Consider the following 20,712-nt stretch of genomic DNA (forward strand, 5'->3'; position numbering starts at 1 on the left):
AGGCACCTGCAGTAAATATCATACTGTTAAATGTTATTTGAGTAAGTAGATTCATATAATCCTAGTGAACATACATACATATATATATATAATATATATATATATATATACACTCATGTACAAGTTGAAAGTATAGCCACATATTGTTACAAAATGGAGTACTCACCCAAGGCACTGTGGGAACAAGATTGGCTAAGTCATATCCGTGAGAATGGTACTGTGAGACACAGACAGTTAGGCTGACCAAGGAGGCTCCACATATCAGTGTATAAGACAGCTGCTTTGTGTAACTACAGACAGCACGAAGCAATCAGGAATGCAAGCTTGATAAAGGTAAAAGGATTCATTGTGAAGACTCAGGGATAGTTGAGAAGGGGGTCTGGGAAACATCACAAGATGATCAGGGGGCTTGCATGAGCTGATCACGTAGCCACATGATGCCTAATGAGTAATCTAATTGGTAATATGTGTAATGTATGTAATCAATAACCGTTATGATTGGATTATGTCCAGCCGGGATGGGCTGAGTAACTGTATATCCGTTGTGGATTTTCCTTTGTTCGGTGGAGAGGCATCTGGACAGACCAGTGACCTGCTCCCCGCTGGCGTAATTAAATAAACTGTTTGACATTGGAGCAGACCTGAGTGTCGAGTGATTCTTCTAGATTCATTCCCGCTAACAGTAGGGCAATGAAATGTGCTGAGCTAATGATTGCATCTCTCACTACAGCTGTTTTGGGAAAAAGGAGTTTAAAAAAAAAATCATTGTTTATATAAATCTTACCAGCCAAGATGCTACAAAATCTTTGTTATAATATTCAGACATAAAATAAAGATGTCCTTCCAATTAGGCAAACATCTTCTTGCCCCTACAACGCTCTTCTTTGTTCTCAGTCCCACACTCTACCCTCTCCCACAAAACCCATCATCACCTTTAGTGGTGCAACAGTAGTTATTGAGAGCTAAGGGTGACCATCGAGACATTGAGCTCCAATGCCCTGCCTCGGAAATGGCAGAAATATGGTGACTCCAATATCCTGACTATCACTATCTCCCATTATTATTGCAATCTGCTACCTCATTTATTTACCCAGTTCCTCCTTAAGCTGCCGTTTTGTTACAAGTTGCCTAAAGTTTACATCCATGTTCTTTCTGCTGCTATCTCTATCCCTTGCATGCAATTCCTTTCATCATTTATATTCCTTCAGTAGCTGTTTTGGCATATCTTCCTTCTCCAATGATGGCACAATTTCTTCTAGTTTAACATAATGATCTTGTTTAGCTCCATCTTATTTAATTGGGAATAGAAGTAAGCAACACAGCTTTAAGAATTTGAAAGTAAAACTGGAATCTTGGTGAATGTTTTGCACTGTCGGAGGTGTTGCCTTACAGATGAGACATTGAACTGATGATCCCAAATAAAAGATCTCATGACACTATTTTTTGAAGAAGAGAGTTCTCCCCGGTGTCCTAGTTGATATTTATCCCTCAAGCAACATCTAAAATCAGATCATCTGGTTACCTTGCTGTTTATGGGACCTTGCTTTACCCAAACTGGTTGCTGCATTTCCTACATTACAACAGTGACTATATTTCAAAAGTACTGTAAAGCAGTTTGGGATATTCTGACATTACGAAAGGAGGAGGAGGGCCTGTTGCCGTCCAATGCAATTTTGTCGGGGGTGGGGTAGGCCGACGACAGCCTCCCGCCAAGAGTCCAGTTGAAGCCCTTAAGTGGCCTATTAACAGCCACTTAAGGGCCTCTTCCTGCTGCTGCTGGGATTTAACCAGCGGCGTTGGGGGCCTCCGCAACGTGGGGAGGTTGCCCAGTAAAATGAAGTGACCTCCCTGTGGGCTTTGTGGGGGGGCCCTCCTCCATATGCAATCTGTGGCCCACAGAGGGCCCCCACTGAGAAAACTTACCACTCGTTGAACACCTCCTCCCCATGCACTTAACGCCCATCCTCTCACCACCCCCTCACCGAGGCCTTCCGGACTGGCCCTGGTGACTCTGCCTCACTTACCTTGGATCCAAGGCTCTGCAGTATCAGCAGTGCCCACCTTTTTAAAACATTTTTAGGGAATCAAGGTCCCTAGTGCAAATACTGAAGAAGGAATTTTCCTCCACACAAGATCAGGGGGCAGGTTGTTCAACCTTGCCCGTCTAAGAGCGAAGTCCAAAGTACGGAAAGTCCTCATCAGAGAACTCCTCTTTGCTGACGATGCTGCTTTAACATCTCACACTGAAGAATGCCTGCAGAGTCTCATCGACAGGTTTGCGTCTGCCTGCAATGAATTTGGCCTAACCATCAGCCTCAAGAAAACGAACATCATGGGGCAGGATGTCAGAAATGCTCCATCCATCAATATTGGCGACCACGCTCTGGAAGTGGTTCAAGAGTTCACCTACCTAGGCTCAACTATCACCAGTAACCTGTCTCTAGATGCAGAAATCAACAAGCGCATGGGTAAGGCTTCCACTGCTATGTCCAGACTGGCCAAGAGAGTGTGGGAAAATGGCGCACTGACACGGAACACAAAAGTCCGAGTGTATCAGGCCTGTGTCCTCAGTACCTTGCTCTACGGCAGCGAGGCCTGGACAACGTATGCCAGCCAAGAGCGACGTCTCAATTCATTCCATCTTCGCTGCCTTCGGAGAATACTTGGCATCAGGTGGCAGGACTATATCTCCAACACAGAAGTCCTTGAAGCGGCCAACACCCCCAGCTTATACACACTACTGAGTCAGCGGCGCTTGAGATGGCTTGGCCATGTGAGCCGCATGGAAGATGGCAGGATCCCCAAAGACACATTGTACAGCGAGCTCGCCACTGGTATCAGACCCACCGGCCGTCCATGTCTCCGTTATAAAGACGTCTGCAAACGCGACATGAAATCGTGTGACATTGATCACAAGTCGTGGGAGTCAGTTGCCAGCATTTGCCAGAGCTGGCGGGCAGCCATAAAGACAGGGCTAAATTGTGGCGAGTCGAAGAGACTTAGTAGTTGGCAGGAAAAAAGACAGAGGCGCAAGGGGAGAGCCAACTGTGCAACAGCCCCAACAAACAAATTTCTCTGCAGCACCTGTGGAAGAGCCTGTCACTCCAGAATTGGCCTTTATAGCCACTCCAGGCGCTGCTTCACAAACCACTGACCACCTCCAGGCGCGTATCCATTGTCTCTCGAGATAAGGAGGCCCAAAAGAAAGAAAAAGAAGTGCAAATAATCTCTAATTTTTGAGTAATTTAAGTGAGTAACTTAAGGGTAAATCATGGCAGGGCAGCTCAGCAGTGTGGAGTGCTCCTCCTTTGCAATGTGGAAAGTCAAGGACATGTGTGCAGGAAGTGTCTCCAGCTTCAGCTACTTGAAATCCGCGTTTCAGATCTGGAGCAGTGGCTGGGGACACTGTGGACTGTGGAGTATCCACAAGGTTGAGAGCATCGTGGATAGCATGCACACAGAGGTGGTCACACTGCAGGTAAAGACTGCTCAGGCAGAAAGGGAATGGGTGACTGCCAGGCAGATTAGAAGAACTAGGCAGGTAGTGCAGGAGCTCAACACTCCAGCTAATTTCTCTTTTAGCCTCGTACAGCTCGTGTTCAGCAGAATAAAGGAGCACCCACCTCTCCACCACTGCTATTTTAAGGGATCATTGCTGGTTGATTTCTTCTGGCTGTTGCTTTAATTTTACAAGTGTTCGGTGTTTTTAATAGCTGTTTAACATTGCCACAGTCTGCAGAAGGTGATGTGGCAGGTGCTGAAGGAGTTTTTGCCAACTTCAAGGCTTCTGCACAAACCAGTTGCTCCAAAACGTGTGTATTAGTATCTATCTCCTTGGAATACAGAATGACATGGAGACTGAACAGAGGCCACACACAGCAGAACAAGCTGCAGTAAGAGAGAGGAGGAGGCAGGGAGAAGGGCTGTCAGCAGGAGGCCATCAGGGTGTTCAGATAGGAGAATTAAAGCCCTCACCACTATGGCATCCCACTTGACTCACCCCACAAGACTGCGCATGTGCCACAGATGCCATTCTGGACACCAAATGGAACCAGTAGCACCTTAGCAAATTCAGGGAGCAATTCTACTACCTGAACCTCAGTGAGAAACAATGTGTGAGATGTCTGCACTTCAGTAAGGGCGTCTTCACTGAAATCTGCCACCTACTGCAATTACAACTGCAACCTCAGAGCAGGGCAAGGACAGCATTGCCAGTCATTGCCAAAGTGACCTTGGCCATGAACTTCCATGTGTCTGGCTCCTTCCAGGTTGGTCTGGAGATATTAGCAACATCTCGCAGTTTACCATCCACTGTTGTGTGAGGGAGGTCACTGACGCTGTATGTAAATTAAGAGCTTGTCAGAGAGAAACAGGCCATGACCACACAGATTTGCGAGGATTGCAGGCTTCCCTATGGTGCAGGGTACCATTGACTGCGAACACATTGTTTGCGGATGCTGCATATTAACTCTGCCCTATTCCAGAAGTGAAAGGGATTTCACTCCCTCAACATCCTGCTATTGTGTGACCATAGGCAGAAAACCATGCAGCTCAATGGGTGGTATCTTGGCAGCAATCATGATGACTTCATTCTTTGGCAGTCTGCTGTGCCATCTGCATTTCAGCCACCACTACAAACTAAAGGGTTGCTACTGGGCAATAGGGCTACCCACTGACAATGTACTTGAAGACTCCAATTCACATCATACATTCAATGAAAGCCATACTGCCATAGCGCAGACCACTGGCATGCTTGTGCTGCCTGGACCGCACTGGAGGAGCACTGTATTATCTGGCAGAGCAGGCGTGAAGATTCGTCATAGTCTGTTGCATGCTGCATCGCCTTGTCATCAAGAAGGGATAGCACTTGCCACCAGGACAGGCAGCTGAGGAGTATGAGGAAGAGGAGGAGCAGGACACTTGGCTAGATACTGGTATTTATGATGGTGGGTATTTTGGAAAGACATCGAATACAATAATCCAATTTGCAGTTTTGGCTTTAGATACTTCCCAGCACTTCAGCCATGTTTCTTTACTCACTTATTGGGTTCCGTCATAGTTGAAGATGGGGATATTCAAGGAATATCCTTTTCTTATTGCCTAGTTCTCCATCACCATCCTTGACCGGATGTGGTAGGACTACAGCACTTGCACTGATCCATTCATGTGTGGGGCTGCTTAGATTTGTCTGTAGCCTGTTGCTTATGGTACTTAGCACATAGATGGCTCTGTGTAGTAGCTTCGCTAGGTTCATACCTCATTCTAAAGAATGCTTAATGCTGCCCCGGCACACTTTCTCACAGTCTGCAGTGAATCAGGATTGGTTCGGATTGATAATGATCAAGGACTGAGGGATGTGCAGAGCCATGAGATTACAGATTATGGCAGTATGCAATTCTGCTGCTGCTGTTGATGGTCCACAGCAACTCATGGGTGCCCAGATTTGGGCTGCTTTATTTGTCCTTAGTCTTAGCACAGTGGTAGATATATTACTGCTTGACTTTTTTTTGAAAGGGCAACAGGAGAAGGGACTTATGGTTCCTTAAATAGGGAGATCAACAAAGCTTGGTGGTATCAGGGAAGTCCACAACTGTGGAATGGATGGGGTGGGCTTGACAAGGTGAAAGGCCTTTTCTCATTCCAAATGTAATGCCCTTCATCCAAATATCACAATCCAAATGAAAAGGCAAAGCCTCTCTGAAAAAGTTTTATACAACAAAACAAATATTTATTTTTTTCTTGCTAGCAATATACAGGCCAGTCTGTCATTGCCCTAAACTGAAAACATTACAGCAATGCAGGGCGCTTCTAGCTCAAGTCAGAAATACCTCATAAAAGACAAGAGACACGCACAGGAATGTGCAAATATGACACTACGTTACACGTCCACTGCTCTCACCAACAGGCACATCAACAATTCCACTGACACACAAATAAATCGATGATCAAAAAGCTCAGCTCAACAGGCCAGACACAGAAAAACTTTACAAAAACATACAAGAATGTGCAAGCAGGAAGTTCTGGAGTAGAGGGAGGCACTGAGCAAAATCAATGAAAAACTTTTTAAAAGAATTTTATTTTGAAAACTGGGATCATATGTTAGGAAAAGCCCTGGGGGCCCTCCCATTGAAAGATTAAGAGGGGTGAGAGGCCAATATGAATGGTACTCAGATACCAAAGTTTTAAATGAGCATTTGCTCAGACCAGCAATGAGGCTTATGACCAAAAGAGCTACTATTAATACCGTTGCACTGCTTATATATATTTTTTATTTTAAAAGACCTTGTGATGCTCACGGTACCAGGCTTGTATCACCACCATCTTCTGCATTAGAATGGACTGAGACCAACCAGGCCAGTTGGTATCAATCCTTTTTTGTATCAATCCTTTATAAAAACATATTGGCACCCACTTTGGAGTAGCTTATTGGTTATGTAGCTTTGCCAATTTGGAAGTAATGCAGGACGACCCACTTTAAAGGAACTATAGAGAACAAACATAAGAGAAATCCCGATTTTTCTTTAAAAAAAAGGAATCACTATTTGCAAAAGGCTTTCCAATATCTGAAGAGTTTATATTGAACAGTCCAGCTGTTCCTAATGGTAATGCTCATTAATGTCACAGTACCCATATTCAAGTTAACGATGACAGCATTACACTTGTTCATTAAATGGGAGCTGGGTTGTAGTATCAGTGGAAATGTAGCAGCCAAGCCTGCCTGGGTGCTTCAACAAGCTACACGTTAATTTAGTTGCATCACACTCCTGGGTTCAATAACTTTTCCAAATTCAGTCCTTCCCCTTTCCCCTGAATGACACCCATTACCGTCTACTGTTAATCGATATTCCACAAACAAATCAAGTAGGGAACATTACAAGAGAAAACCATAACTATGCTGAAGTGAATAGTTAGGTTTTGTGACTATTTGATTTTGCTTTGCTAAAGAAAGAATTTTAATGGGAATGCTCACCCCTCTTTACCTCATTTTACATTGGATTTGCTTCTTTTGCACTGTACAGAAATCCACTTGTCACATATTCTCTGGTTTTTTTTTGCCAAGCTTTTTTTGCACTTTTTCCCAGACAAGTGAAAGCCTTCCAAACATTCAGGTCACTTGTGTTTAAGTGCATGGTGTAAGGTATGACATTACGAGGCTGCAAGGCACAATACAATGTCAGGGTTTAGGCAGTCACCTTTAAAAAAAATTGTTCACATTTAACGAAAAAACGTCAATCAAATGAAGAGTAAAATACAAGAAACTGGAGAAAAAAGAATGAATATATAAATGCGAAAGAATTAAATTCCAAGTTACTTTCAATCAGCTTGTTTAAACTCTGCCTTCTCGGGCAAGATCAAAATTAACAATGCAAATTAAGTTCTAATGATGAAAAAAAAAATCCATCACTGATTATTCTTTATTTTCATTGCACTGTTTGACGTGGAGATGTACCGAAAGATAAAAGTCAACTTAAAATGCTATCTCTCCTCCTGGCCCACAACTTTCATCACTTAGTTCCAAAGCTCTGATTGACCAAAAGCACGAACCTTGGAAAATAAAGCAAGGCACTCCCCAGTTCCACGGAATGGCTGGGATGCAGTAATCTGAGGCTCATTTATGTTTCTTGACTGCACCAACTGTCTGCCAGGTATGTGGGTGCGGTCAGTGTCTGAGGTCACGGTCAGATTGCAGTCACAAAGTCACACCACTTGGCTAACAGATAGACATGCACTGAAGGTGGACACAGACAATCATCTCAGGTAACTTTATCTCAGCACTTCAATAGAATTGGTGGCCAACTTGAACATTACTTTGACATTAGGATCACTGTGGGAGATGCTTTAGGACTAAAAGGGAAAAAAATATAGATGAGGCATCCGTTTGAAATGTGTTATATCTCGATGCTTTCTATTTAGAATCTTTGTAATAACCAGTGGCATTGGCACAGACTATCCACCTCTAATAACAGCAGTTCAAGGTTACAATTACATTCCTTTTTGTGTTGCTTATGCTTATTCTAAATAAAGCACTTTCAAGAGAAGTTGTAATCCTGTACTGCGGCTCATTATAAACACTCAGATTTTTCAACTTGCACAGTTATGTATGGGGCGGGAAGCATTGCTTTCATTGGAAGGATCCGTTTTCCTCTGATTATACAATCACTTGCATGTGAGCCTTAGCTCAGCACATGCTTTGACCTTGTGCCTGAGGTTATGGCAGCATCTCCTTTTAAAACTAATTTATATTGATTTTTGCTGCCAAGGGATTAGGCTGAAGCTTGAGTGTAATTAAGGTTAAAAATATTTTAAGAGAGTTAGATGAACATTGCATTTGTTTTATAGCTAAAGGGACCTTTATTTATTTTCTATTACACTTCTGTGCTTTACTTCAGCCTATGCAAGTACCTGCTAGTTACCAGTTGGTACATTTACAAAATCAAGAATAAATGACTACAAATTAAAGCCAGATGTCACCCAAAGTGTGCCAGAACCATTTTGGAAGAGCTGCTTCAGGACAAAGATGAATCAGTCAACAGAAGGCAGCCTTGGAAAATAGTAACTAGTGCCATATGGTATTCCGTACCATCTAGATTGTGCTGTTGGAATTGAATCTTTTTATTCCATGCTCATTTGGTGCAAGTGATTGCTGTGAGGTGGAATAAATCAGGTGGGTTCATTTGCATGCATCCTGTCTTCAGTAGTATGTTAACGTAACAAGAATGGCACCCGAGTACATGGAATGGAGACCTGAAGGATTTACTCTGGTGTCTAAAAAAGGCAAGTGTAGGGACAATGTTAGTACGAAGGTAATAGTAAGATTTTGTTTCGAAAATCTAATTAACAGCACATGGGTGGGTTTAAAAAATGGTAATGAGATGTCTTTTTTATAAGTAGTCACATTGGGTTTACTCTGATGGTAAATGCTTACATCTGTACTTTTCCAGAAAATTTTAAATTGAAAAATATAAGCACATTTTAATTTCTAGAACACTGCCCATTGAATAATAATTCATAAGATCATGCCTTTTCTAATTCTGAAACTGAAAATCCTAATCATTTACAGAAAGCTAGGTTGCCAATGATGAACAAACCATCAGCTTCTCCCTATTACATAGTAGGTACTGTCCAACAAACACTAGCAGTAATTTAAGCTTGCTGTTAGTATTTGAATTACTGTTATGTGTACTAAGCAGAGTTTCACTTAAGACTTTTCAAGGTTAGGCCCAATTTGTAGTCTGGAGGTTGGTAGGCTGTAGACCCGGATGCATTGGCTAATTTCATGCATTTGTTGTGATGATAAGGATTAAATATCTGAGTGTTTCCAACATTCTGTAATTGAAGATAAGGATCCTAAACGTTTTGCTCTTCACTTCGACACTGTTCTTAAAAATAATGTTTTAAATATTCCAATACACAGCAGATAGGTATTATACACTAAGTTTTTGACAGTGCATCAAAATAAAACAGCTTTGCATTAAATAAAATGCAACCGACTCATGTTCGTTGGCAATCTACTTTGCCAAAACGACCCAGAAGCAATGCATGGGTACCAAAACCGTTCGCGCTATCGAAGCAGCGTTCTCTGCTGGTTAACAGGTTTAATGTCTCCATCTGAAGTATTTCAACTCAAAGGAACTATTGACCAATTGGACGGTCACTTCCACATCCCCCACATTCCAGCACTGCCCTTAGTCTTGTGCTGGGATGATGCAAAGTTCTCAAATGTCGTGTATAAGGTCTTCAGAGATGGAAATCTTCATGGACTTCATTCACTCAGCACAGTGTGTCTGTGTTGAACGAAAGCTGAGCCTGAAGATAAAGAAAGATTACTTCAGATGATATCCATCAAGAATCATGCAATAAAACCATACTTTCGAACGTACAAGTTTGATGGGCAGGCAGAGACCAGCTGGTCCATCAAGCCTGCCCACACCATCATGACTGGAGCATCGTGACTAGACATTTCTTCCCTCTTATTGATAGCAACATATCTCAGAGTTCTAATAGCTCTGAGAGAACTGGGCAGTGCAATGATTTAGCACATGGTTCCTGAATCCAGTTTACTGGGATATAAGTTTGTCTCTCTCTCCATTCATACCATTTCATGGTGACAGTCAGTATTTTGGGGCCCTGTCAGTTCACCAGCATTTACAAACAAAAATCAAGACACTGGTGGGCCCACTTCCCTAATCTCACTTCTCTACAATCTGGATGCTAATGCACTGGAACAGGACCCTGTTTCCTTTCACTCTCGCTTCCACTGTTACGGTGGGGATTGTTCCCTCTTTTAATGTACAGAGGCTACAATCCTGTCCATTAGTAACTGGTAGGAGGAGGGTGGAGAGTGGATGGATATAAGTCAAAGGGGGAGAAGGGATGGCAATAGAGGAAAGGAGCATATAAATATCATAGACACTTACATTCAGGCTGTTCTGGCTCTTTGATAGATCTATCCAATTAGTCCCACTCCCTGCTCTTTCCCCGTAGCCTTGCAATTTTCTCTCCTTCAACCAATTCCCTTTTGAAAGTTACGAATGAATCTGCTTCCGCCTCTCTTTGAGACAGTGCATTCCAGATCACAATAAATTGGTGTGTAAAATTTATCTTCCTCATCTCACCTCTGGCTCTGATGCCAATTACCTTGAATCTGTGTCCTCTGGTTTCCAACCCATCTGCCAATGGAAACAATTTCTCCTTATTTACTCTATTAAAACCCTTCATGATTTTGAATACCTCTATCAAATCTCCTCTTAATGAACAATAATCTAGCTCAGAAGGATTGGGAAGTAGCTGCGAATGGTACATCGGAACAGAAGGGGGGCCATTCAGCCCTTGAGCCATTTCTGCCATTCAGTTGGCTGATCTGTATCTTATTGCCATTCACCTGTTTTGGCTCTGTAACTCTTCTTACCCTTGTCAAACATAAATCTATAAATCTCAGTTTTGTAATTTTCAATTGAACGCGCCTCAATAGATTATTTTTGGTGGGAAGAGATCCTGATTTCCACTATACTTTGTGTAAAGAAGTGCTTCCTGACATCATCCCTGAACGACTTAGCTCTAAATTTAAGGTTATATCCCCTTGTTCTGGATTCCACCACCATCTGGTACATTGTTTGGAGGGAAGTGGGGGGCGCAGATATTGGGTAGAAACTAGGAATGTTTGGATGCGGGAGGTGGATGTGCACCAGAATTAACTGAGAGGTGTGCGCCAGTTTAAATGGTAGCGGGGTGCGAGTAGTGTACCAGTTTAACAAGGTTGGAAGGGGAGAAGAGTTCCAGGTTGAAGTAAAGGGGAAGGGAGTCCGTGTGAACTGAGAAGGTTGGAGGAGGAGAGAGATTGTCCGTGAAAGGGTGGGCAGTTAGGTGAGCTGCACTGTCCCTGAGTACTTGGTCTAGAGTGAGTGGGAGTTCCCTTTGTAACCTGAGATACTTGAGGGTTGGATATGTGAGAGTGACTATTGGGGAAATGATTGGCTTAATGATGGTCTGGCTGGTCTATTATCGACCCAAATAACAGCTGGGATTTTACGCTAGGCAGATGGGAGCCAGCCACCGACTGAAAAGTCAGTGGTGAACCCGCTGCTGCCTCGCCTGGGGATCCGACCCGTATTTTGCAGGTCGCCGTGAGCACTGGCCACTGCTGGGGCTGCAGCCCAGCGTGAAGAGAAGATGTCGGGGAGCCTGGAGGAAAGATAAGTGTTGGTTGCGTTGCTGGGGGTAATCGGTTGGGCCCCGGCGAGGTAAGGGTGGTCGGTTGGGGGGGAAGGGGGGTTGTTGGGTGTTGTTGAGGTAGTGGGGGCGGCCCTCCATTGGGCACAGGGTACCCGATCATGAGGACCCCCCCCCAGGACGTTCGAGAGCCGCCTGCTATTGTCAGGCAGCTTCTCTCGGGTCTAGGTCGCCCGCTTGTCACGCATAAAATTGTGCGGCAAGCGGGCGAAGGCCCTTAAGTGGCTGTTAAGTGGCCATTTAAGGGCCTTGATTGGCCTGGGACGGGTGGGCCGTTTATCGCCGCCGCCACCCTGCGTAAAATGGCGTCAGAGGCGGGATCGGGTCGGGAAGGGCTCCCGGAGCCTCCTGCTCCATTTTACACCAAACCCCTGCCACCAACCTGCACTTTGGGGTGACATAAAATTCAGACCATTGTTTTGTTTTTCAACTTTTTTGAAATAAAAAATTAGGAATTACTTTAAAAATATTAATTTAAAGGTTAATTTTAATGTAAAAAAGTTATTCTGGGGAGTGTTCACTTGCTCACGCCGCCCTCCCTCCCAGAAATACACAACAAATATTGTGCTTTTCACACTTGGAGTTCCCCTTTAGTCTTTCACGTACTGATGTTTGTTCCAGTACAAAAGAATGTGTGTATGCCACTTAAGATACAAAGCCTGCTAAATGATTTGACTTCACACGGCAGAAGCACTTCTGAGTTGACAGATTTTTGGAGTTCGTATCAGCTCTTTGTAGCTATTGGAAAGTTTGCTAAATTGACATTTATGCCTCTCTATCTTTTATTAGGGCCTTTGATAAAATTCATTTGATCATTCGTATGCCGGCTGTGCCAGCTGGAGTAAGTTTATGCGAATATTCCAAAATTTCTCTCAATTTCGAATCACTTCACAAAAAAATAGCAGTTTTAGTCAGAAGATGGCTGACATAGTGATCCATGTCTGGTGGTGGTGTTAGTGTACATTGTTCCAGTGGAGAGAGCTACACTTTCCAACACACTGTTGCTGACATTTGAAGGAAATAGGCTTTACAGTCCCAGAGCGGAGATCCTACAACTCAAGGGACAGTTAACCCATCAGGCTTGGTACAAGGGCTGTGGTAGAATGATTTCCAAATAAAAAAAATTTCTAGACTTGGTGGAAATTTGAAATCAAACATAAAAGTTCTTAGTTAGAATCAAATTGCAATTCAGCTGTAGGCTTCACAATTCATGCTGCATTATTATTTCAAAAGAATTCAAGGAAATGGTAGGGTTGTGCAGTGTTAATCGCATCACATGAGCCTCTCAGCAAGTAAGATGGGTGAGGAAGGTTGTTAATGTGCTTCTGACACATTTGATAAATGAATTGCTTAACACAGTAAATGTCATAATTCTGTGAATCTTCTCTCTCGCTTAGAGGACCCAACTATTTGATTAATTATACATTACACCTCATTACACAGATGCCTCAGGATGGAAATATTTGGCTCTTTGAACAATTTGGAACAACACTACAGCAATTCATCAGTCACGCAAAGACGAAAATATTGGCCGCCAAATTCTTAGCTGTGCACTGTATTTATTGAACAACGATGGGAAACACCTAGCTCCCATTCAGTGGATGACTTTATTCAGTGAAGTTATTTGTTGCTGCATGGCACATTGGCCTAGGGTAGGAGTGCCAGCTGCAGTAGGAATGAGGTAGTTTCCCCTCAGCATTAACAGCGTGCACTGACTTCAAAGAAATAAAAGCAGTGAACAAAAGCAAATGCTGAAGTTAAATAATAATTTACTGCAGTAACTGCATCTTTAAGCTTTATGAATCCCTCTTCAACACCTCATCGCTACTAGCCAAATACAACTGGGTATTAACAATTTCTCCCTCTGGTTGAAGGGACAGTGGCGCAGTGGTTAGCACCGCAGCCTCACAGCTCCAGCGACCTGGGTTCAATTCTGGGTGCTGCCTGTGTGGAGTTTGCAAGTTCTCCCTGTGTCTGCGTGGGTTTCCTCCGGGTGCTCCGGTTTCCTCCCACATGCCAAAGACTTGCTGGTTAATAGGTTAATTGGCCATTATAAATTGCCCCTAGTATAGGTAGGTGGTAGGGAAATATAGGGACAGGTGGGGATGTGGTAGGAATATGGGATTAGTGTAGGATTAGTATAAATGGGTGGTTGATGGTCGGCACAGACTCGGTGGGCCGAAGGGCCTGTTTCAGTGCTGCATCTCTAAAACCACCTGCTGGTGCTGAATGGCTGTCACATTGAACATTACTGCCTAAAATAGTTCATTGTGTGAAACACTTTGAGACATTCTGACACGATAAAGTGCCATAAAATTCAGGGATAATCTCACTTTTTACCTTGGTGGCAGCTTCACTTGCAAAAGGAGGGAAATAGGGTTGTGCAATTTTACTGACATTGCAAGGCCTCTCAGCAAAAAAAGATGAGCAGGAAAGGTGAATAATGTGATTTCGTCACCCTTTTAGAGTGAATGCCATAATTATGAGAAGCTTTGCCCCTTGGGGCATGTTTATAAAATGGGAAATCAGCCATTTTCAGTTTGTTACCCCCACCCCACCAAAAAAGTGTTTGGAACTGAATTGAGGATGTTTTCCCCTGCTATAAACAGGCAGCAACCATATTTCAAGGTGGAATGTACAAAAACTGCTTCGGTTGTGGTCACGGTGGAGGTAGTGACGGGGAGGTGGGGGGTGGTGCTTGAGTCATGGTGTGGGGTAGAGAACGTGGGGTGATAGGCTGAAGGATTTATAATCAGCGATGAGAACCAAGACTGCAGCTGGGAAGGATAGCTGCCGTATGACAGCAATGGAGTCGTGGACCAACACGTGATAGGAACCCTTTGGTTGAAATGGGATTGAGCAGAAAGCAAATTTATTTACGATGCCAGCCAACTCAAGGGAGGGTTTGATGACCAGAAGCTTTGGAATGTTGCCCTGATCTTATGATGTATGGTTTGGATGGACCTTTAGTAACAGCAGGGACCTAATCTGTTGAGTCCTTAATCCCAACTGCATGCGGTACTTACACGCTCCTCTTCGAAGCTGATTAGCCCTTCATCGTCACTCTCTAGCTCTTCAGGTTCTTCAATGGTCAGAGCCTGTAGCTCTGTCGTGGTGCCCTTTGGCCTCAGCAGGCTGAGAATGCGCTTGATTGGTGACTGCATGCTCCCAGTGCTGATAGTTTCCTGCTGCTCCAGGTTGTCACTTTGCTTCTTTGCAAAGTTTACAAACACCTGCAGTGATTGACCAAGTAGAAGAAGCTCTCAACAACAACAACAACAACTTGCATTTATAAAGTGCCTTTAACATAATAAAACATCCCAAGGTGCTTCAGCAGACAAAATGTGACACCGAGCCAAAGGAGGAGACATTTTGGACAGATAACTAAATGCTTGGTCAAAGAGTTAGGTTTTAAGGAGCATCTTAAAGAAGGAAAGAGCTAGAGAGGCAGAGTTTTATGGAGGGAATTCTAGACCTTGGTCAGCTATCTAATCTAACTTAAGACTGAACTGCAAATCTAGATGTTTCATTTACCTGAGCATTTCAGTCACATATTGCTAGCCTTTCAGTCGAAGGCTTCAGGGAATTTTTCAAATAAAAAGCAACTATGGCAGGGCAAGGAAAACTGTTCGAGGCAGCACATTAGTCACTGAACATTGAGATCTTGGTTTGATTCAAGTTTAGGCCAACAGGATGGATGTCTTCTCTCACTGCTGGCTCAAAGTATTCTGCATGAAATGAGACTGAGCAAGTTCAAACAAAATCCTTGTGGGTGTCAGCCCAGAGGACAGAACCGGCAGCATCACTTGGAGGGTTAGCAAGGTGTGGCAAATACAGAATGCCACACTGGGTCGGGAAATTGGCTGCACTATATCTTGTTTGAAAGTAGTTGATGATAATAATGCTTCCTGTCACGTTGTTCTTAGCAAAAGAGGATAATCAGTGGTAGGAATGCAACTTTTTTTTGTTTGGCTTACAGCTCAGGCTTCTCACAGGTTAAATTCAGAGGAAAGGTCCTTTCGCTCTTCCGCAGCAATGTGCATCAACACCATGTACAGTAGAGCACAAAAATCCACTGCAAATCTTATTTTTCTGCAACACCTAGGTTTCCATAATCCTAAGTGAGATTTGGTGATTCTTTATGGGCACAATTTTCTTGTGCCTGTTAACAGGAGGTTGCAAACTTGTCCAAATGTTTTTCATTCAAGACCCTTAAAACTAAAATTTGAGCTGGACCCAATGAAAATCCCAGAAGTCTAATGTTTGTGTTCCAAGAATTTTTGTCGTTCATTCTAGATTGTTCATTGTGTTCAAATGGTTTTTCACAATGGTCTATTTGTAATTGAATTTTCCCTACTTCCTCCTCCAATCCAGGGTTCAGCCCTCCTTGACAACTAATCTCACCTCAAACTCAAGCAGACTGAACCCTAACACGCCAGTGGATGCAGCCACTGTATCAGTTTATGTTAAAGCTGTGTTGTGGACAAGGCTGAACCTGTCTGACCTGAAGCCAATTGCTGGCCAGAAACACCCAGTGATAGAGATAGTTGTAGTAAAAGACAAAGCACTCCCTTTGCCTTTTGTTCCATGACATCTTCTGTCATTTAATCTCTCCCGTTCTCTGCCCTATCACAGACTTTTGTTCTTCTTTCCCCCTCTCACTTGCTCAAAACTATTACATTTCTAACCTTTTCCAGTTCTGATGAAAGATCATCGACCTGAAACGTTAACACTGTTTCTCTCTCCAGAGATACTGCCAGACCTGCTGTGTATTTCCATCACTTTTGTTTTTATACCTCCATTGCCCACTTGTACAAGTGGAAAGGAACTCATCAATCTTGCGACAATCACAGCGGAATCTCACTCCTCTGCATCACCGGCAAAATCTTTACCAAAATCATTAGGAACTGCTCTATACAATAGCCACACAAAAGGTATAATGACACCCTTAATATCTTCATGAGTTATTCTCTCTGCATTTGACTGGAGTGTCACTCACTCATTTGCAACCATGTTAAGTATGTCATGAGTTATGAAAAGTTCCTTGCCAGAGATCCACCAATCATTATTACACTTGTTCTCCATGTAATTCTGGATTTACTTACATTGTCCAGTGTGGTTTGACTGACGGAGTAATCTTCAATTCCCAATATGTCAACTACCTGCTCCATCTTACTGAAAACCTGGGCCAGTGAGATATTTTCTGACTTCAGCTGGTACTGCACTTTGGTATGGTGTCTCTCCTAGAAGAAAATACGTCTGCATCAGAATTATAATGCTGCGATAGCAACTTTTCAAAACTGGGTCCCAAATGTAGCACAAGCAAGCCAAGCAAAAAACTTAACAATAAATCACAAATGAACCAGTGTCAGCACTATGTCAGTCATTCTGAATATTTTGTTTCACTCTGCAAGATAGGTTTTAAATGTAATTGGGAGGCAATACACCACACCGCTTACATATTTTATCATCCATATGTTCTTGCTCTAAATTCAAACTGATAGCTTTGACTACAAGGCCTGTGTCCTCTCTCAGGTGAATGTAAAAGATCCCATGGTACCATTTTGAAGAGCAGGTTAGTTATCCCTGCTGTCCTAGCCAATATTTATCCCTCAACCATCATCACTAAAAAAAAGATGATCTGGTCATTATTACATTGTTGTTTGTGGGTGATTTGTGTGTGCAAATTGGCTGCCATGTTCTCCACGTTATAACAGTGACTAGCACTTTGGGATGTCTTGAGATCATGAAAGGTGTTAATTATATATTAATTGTATTTAATTAAAAGCAGGTGGTGGGCATTAACTGAAGAATCATTTGTGCTCCGATAAAATCACTTGTGCTCCGATAAATAGGAACAGAGTGAAACTGTCGTTGTTGGGTTAGGAAGTGCATGTTTGTAATGTGTATATCTGTAAATAAATGTTTATGAAAGTGTGAAAAGACTGGTTCCAGGTCTATCCCTCCCCACTGGACTTCCTGGATTAGAACAAAAGGTGCTATATAAATGAAAGTCTTTTTTGCTCCCAGTAGGGATGGTTGATGACTGCTCTGCTTCTCCCTTGAGCTGAGGGCATGTTTTTACAGCGATTTTTTCCATAACTATCAAATAATGAAAAACTCTATTTATTAATAAATTATTGTTAACAGTATACAAAATTGAGGCTCTCCGTTTTCACTCAAAGAGGATATGGAAGTCAACTATATGTGTTAACCTATATTGTAAATAAAAACAACAACAACTTGCATTTATATAGCACCTTTAATGTAGTAAAAAATCCCAAGGCATTTCACAGGAGCATTATCAAACAAAATGTGACACGGAGACACATAAGGAGATATTAATCCAGATGGCCAAAGGCTTGGTCAGGGAAGTAAGTTTTAAGGAGTATCTTAAAGAGGAAGAGAGAGGTGGAGAGGTTTGGGGAGGGAATTCCAGAAGTTAGGGCCCAAGCAGGTAAAGGCACAATTGTCAATGGTGGAGCAATTAAAATTGGGGATGTGCAAGAGGCCAGAATTAGAGGAGCACAGGGATCTCAAGGGGTTGTATGGCTGAAGGAGATTACAGAGTTTGGGAGGGGAAAGGCCATGGAAGGTTTTGAAAGCAAAATTAGAATTGTAAAATCCAGATGTTGCTGGACCAGCAGTCAATGTAGGTCAGTGAGCATCAGAGTGAGCAACAACAACTTATATTTATATATTGCCTTTAACGTAATAAAACAACCCAAAGCACTTTACAGGAATATTATAAAATAAAGTATGACACCGCACCTCAAAAGGAGATATTAGGTCAGATGACAAAAAAGCTTGGACAAAGAAGTAGGTTTTAAGGAGTGTCTTAAAGGAGGAAAGCAAGGTAAAGAGGCAGAGAGTTATAGGGAGGGTATTCCAGAGCTTAGGGCCTAGGCAACTGAAGGAGCAACCACCAATGGTGGAGCAATTAAAATCGGAGATGCACAAGAGGCCAGAATTAGAGAAACGTAGATATCTTGGAGGCTTGTGGGGCTGGAGGATATTATAGATAGGGAGGAGTGAGGCCTTGTAGGGATTTGAAAACACAGATGAGAATTTTAAAATCAAGTTGAGTGAACGGAACGTGGTATGGGTAGGATATGAGCAGCAGAGTTTTGGATGAACTCAATTTTTATAGAAAATCAAAATATTATGGATGCTGAAAATTTGGAATGAAAAGAGAAAATGTTGAAAATGCCCAGCAAGTCGCATACATCTATGAGAGAGAAAATGAGTTAGCATTTCAGGTCGATAACCTCTCATTAGTTTTATGTAGGGTGTGTTACGACCAACTGCTCAAAACAAAACCCCCAATCAAAATATATGATTCTGATTGCGGTGGGAGAAATGCACTGTTGATTCAGTCCCGTTTCTCCACAAATCACCTAACATATTATTTTAAACTTTACAAATTAAAGAAAACCACAGCTAACCAAACCAGGTGTCTTTAGATTAATAAATTAACTATTTAATTAGAAAAACTAAATTCTTAAATGCTACTGAGATATAAGCAACATTTAAAATAGAAAAATTTGTGTCCTTGCAGATTTACGCTCCTGCCGAAGTGGAATCTTCCAATGTGGAACAATCCAAGGTTGCTTGATGTCCTCACTGCCGTTCGATGGGGGAAAAGAAAATGTCCAACATCCGAAACTGCACCTCCTCTTTCGTCCAGCAATGACCTCAGCTGATCAACAACTCGCAAGCACTTCATTGAATCAATTTGGCTTTAGAATTTTGAGGGATGAAAAAGCGATCAGTCTAAGATTCACCTTCCTTCAGTTTAAATTATCAGAGAACTCTGTTAGGTTCACGCTGGTCCAGCTGTCTGTGTGTTTGTGTCAAAAGCGAGTTTTCAGCTCATTTTCAAAAAGCAATCAGCAACATTGTATCTTTGTCCTTGTTCTCTGAATGGCTGTATCCAAAGGCAACCAGAATGCACTCTTTGAACCACAGTCCCTGGAGCTTGTTGCCTTAAAGCAGTACTGATCCTTTTACAGCCTTAAAGACACACCACATACTTCCTGGGGAAAAAAGCTACGGGATCATAACAGGTGTAAGATGGGGAGGATGACCCGAAGAGCACTGAAATAGTCAAGAATAAAGGTAACAAAGCCATGGACAAGGGATTCAGCTGAGGCAGGGAGGAGTCGAGTGGCGTTTATGGATGTGGAGGTAGGTGGTCTAGGTGGAGCATATTCTATATAACAAGAGAAGATACATAAACTATTCTACTCTACGCCATGTCTTACTCATTTCTTTGCTCTTTTAAAAATGTTGCCATATTTGTAAGTTGTTAGAAGTTCCACAGGCCTGAGTTTTGATTCCTATCAAAGGACCTTTGAAGTGGAGTAAAATGGTGCAAAAAACATTTTCTACCACTAAACTGAGGTCTAGTAATTTTGAAGCTCAATGATGGCTTATATTAGCTGCAACTGGATATTGTAACATCACAATGCTAGAATCATACAGCCATTCAGTCCATCATGACTGTGCTGGCTCTTTGTAACCATTACTCAATTAGCCCCACTCCTTTCCCACAGCCGTGAAAACTTCCTTCCTTTTCAAGTTTACAGCTAATTCCCTTTTGAATGCAACTGAATTCCATACATAAGCTCTCATGATTTGTGTAGAGGTGGGGAGGGGGGAGGGATAGAGTCAAAATACCCCAATGGTCTCACAAGTAGTCAGAAGCAAGTCTAATGATGTCTAAACTCAAAGAAAATAAAACACTCAAAAATCCACAGTAATTGGTGTTCAACGTACATAGTCTTCTGTCATAGAAACTCCAGATGAACCTGTTAACAGGTATACCTTATATTTCCTGTTCCATTTACCACTAGTGCATTGTGAGCCTGAATACAGGAACTGCAGGACTGCAGCATCACTGCCCCTCATTTAAATACAGCTCAGAGATAGCACTCTTGCCTCTAATTCAGAAGGTCATTGCTTCAAGTTCCTCTTCAGACA

General features: G+C 42.6%; 1 protein-coding gene across 4 annotated transcripts in view; it reads right to left on the reverse strand.

The window, feature by feature from the left end:
- Positions 1 to 5,460: 5,460 nt before the first annotated feature.
- Positions 5,461 to 20,712, reverse strand: part of abca2 (ATP-binding cassette, sub-family A (ABC1), member 2) — a 585,325-nt gene continuing 570,073 nt past the window's right edge. For 2 of the 4 annotated variants that reach the window (XM_068012729.1, XM_068012727.1), the window contains exons 47-49: positions 16,836 to 16,973; positions 14,757 to 14,963; positions 5,463 to 9,807 (exon numbers count right to left, since the gene is read on the reverse strand). In XM_068012729.1, the coding sequence (XP_067868830.1) occupies positions 9,772 to 9,807; positions 14,757 to 14,963; positions 16,836 to 16,973 (381 nt within the window). In that variant the 3' untranslated portion in view covers positions 5,463 to 9,771. Of the gene's footprint in view, positions 9,808 to 14,756; positions 14,964 to 16,835; positions 16,974 to 20,712 lie in introns of all 4 variants that reach the window. The other 2 variants (XM_068012728.1, XM_068012730.1) reach the window with 2 other exon arrangements.

Source organism: Heterodontus francisci, chromosome 32, assembly GCF_036365525.1.
Source record: "Heterodontus francisci isolate sHetFra1 chromosome 32, sHetFra1.hap1, whole genome shotgun sequence".
NCBI classification, from domain to species: Eukaryota; Metazoa; Chordata; class Chondrichthyes; order Heterodontiformes; family Heterodontidae; genus Heterodontus; species Heterodontus francisci.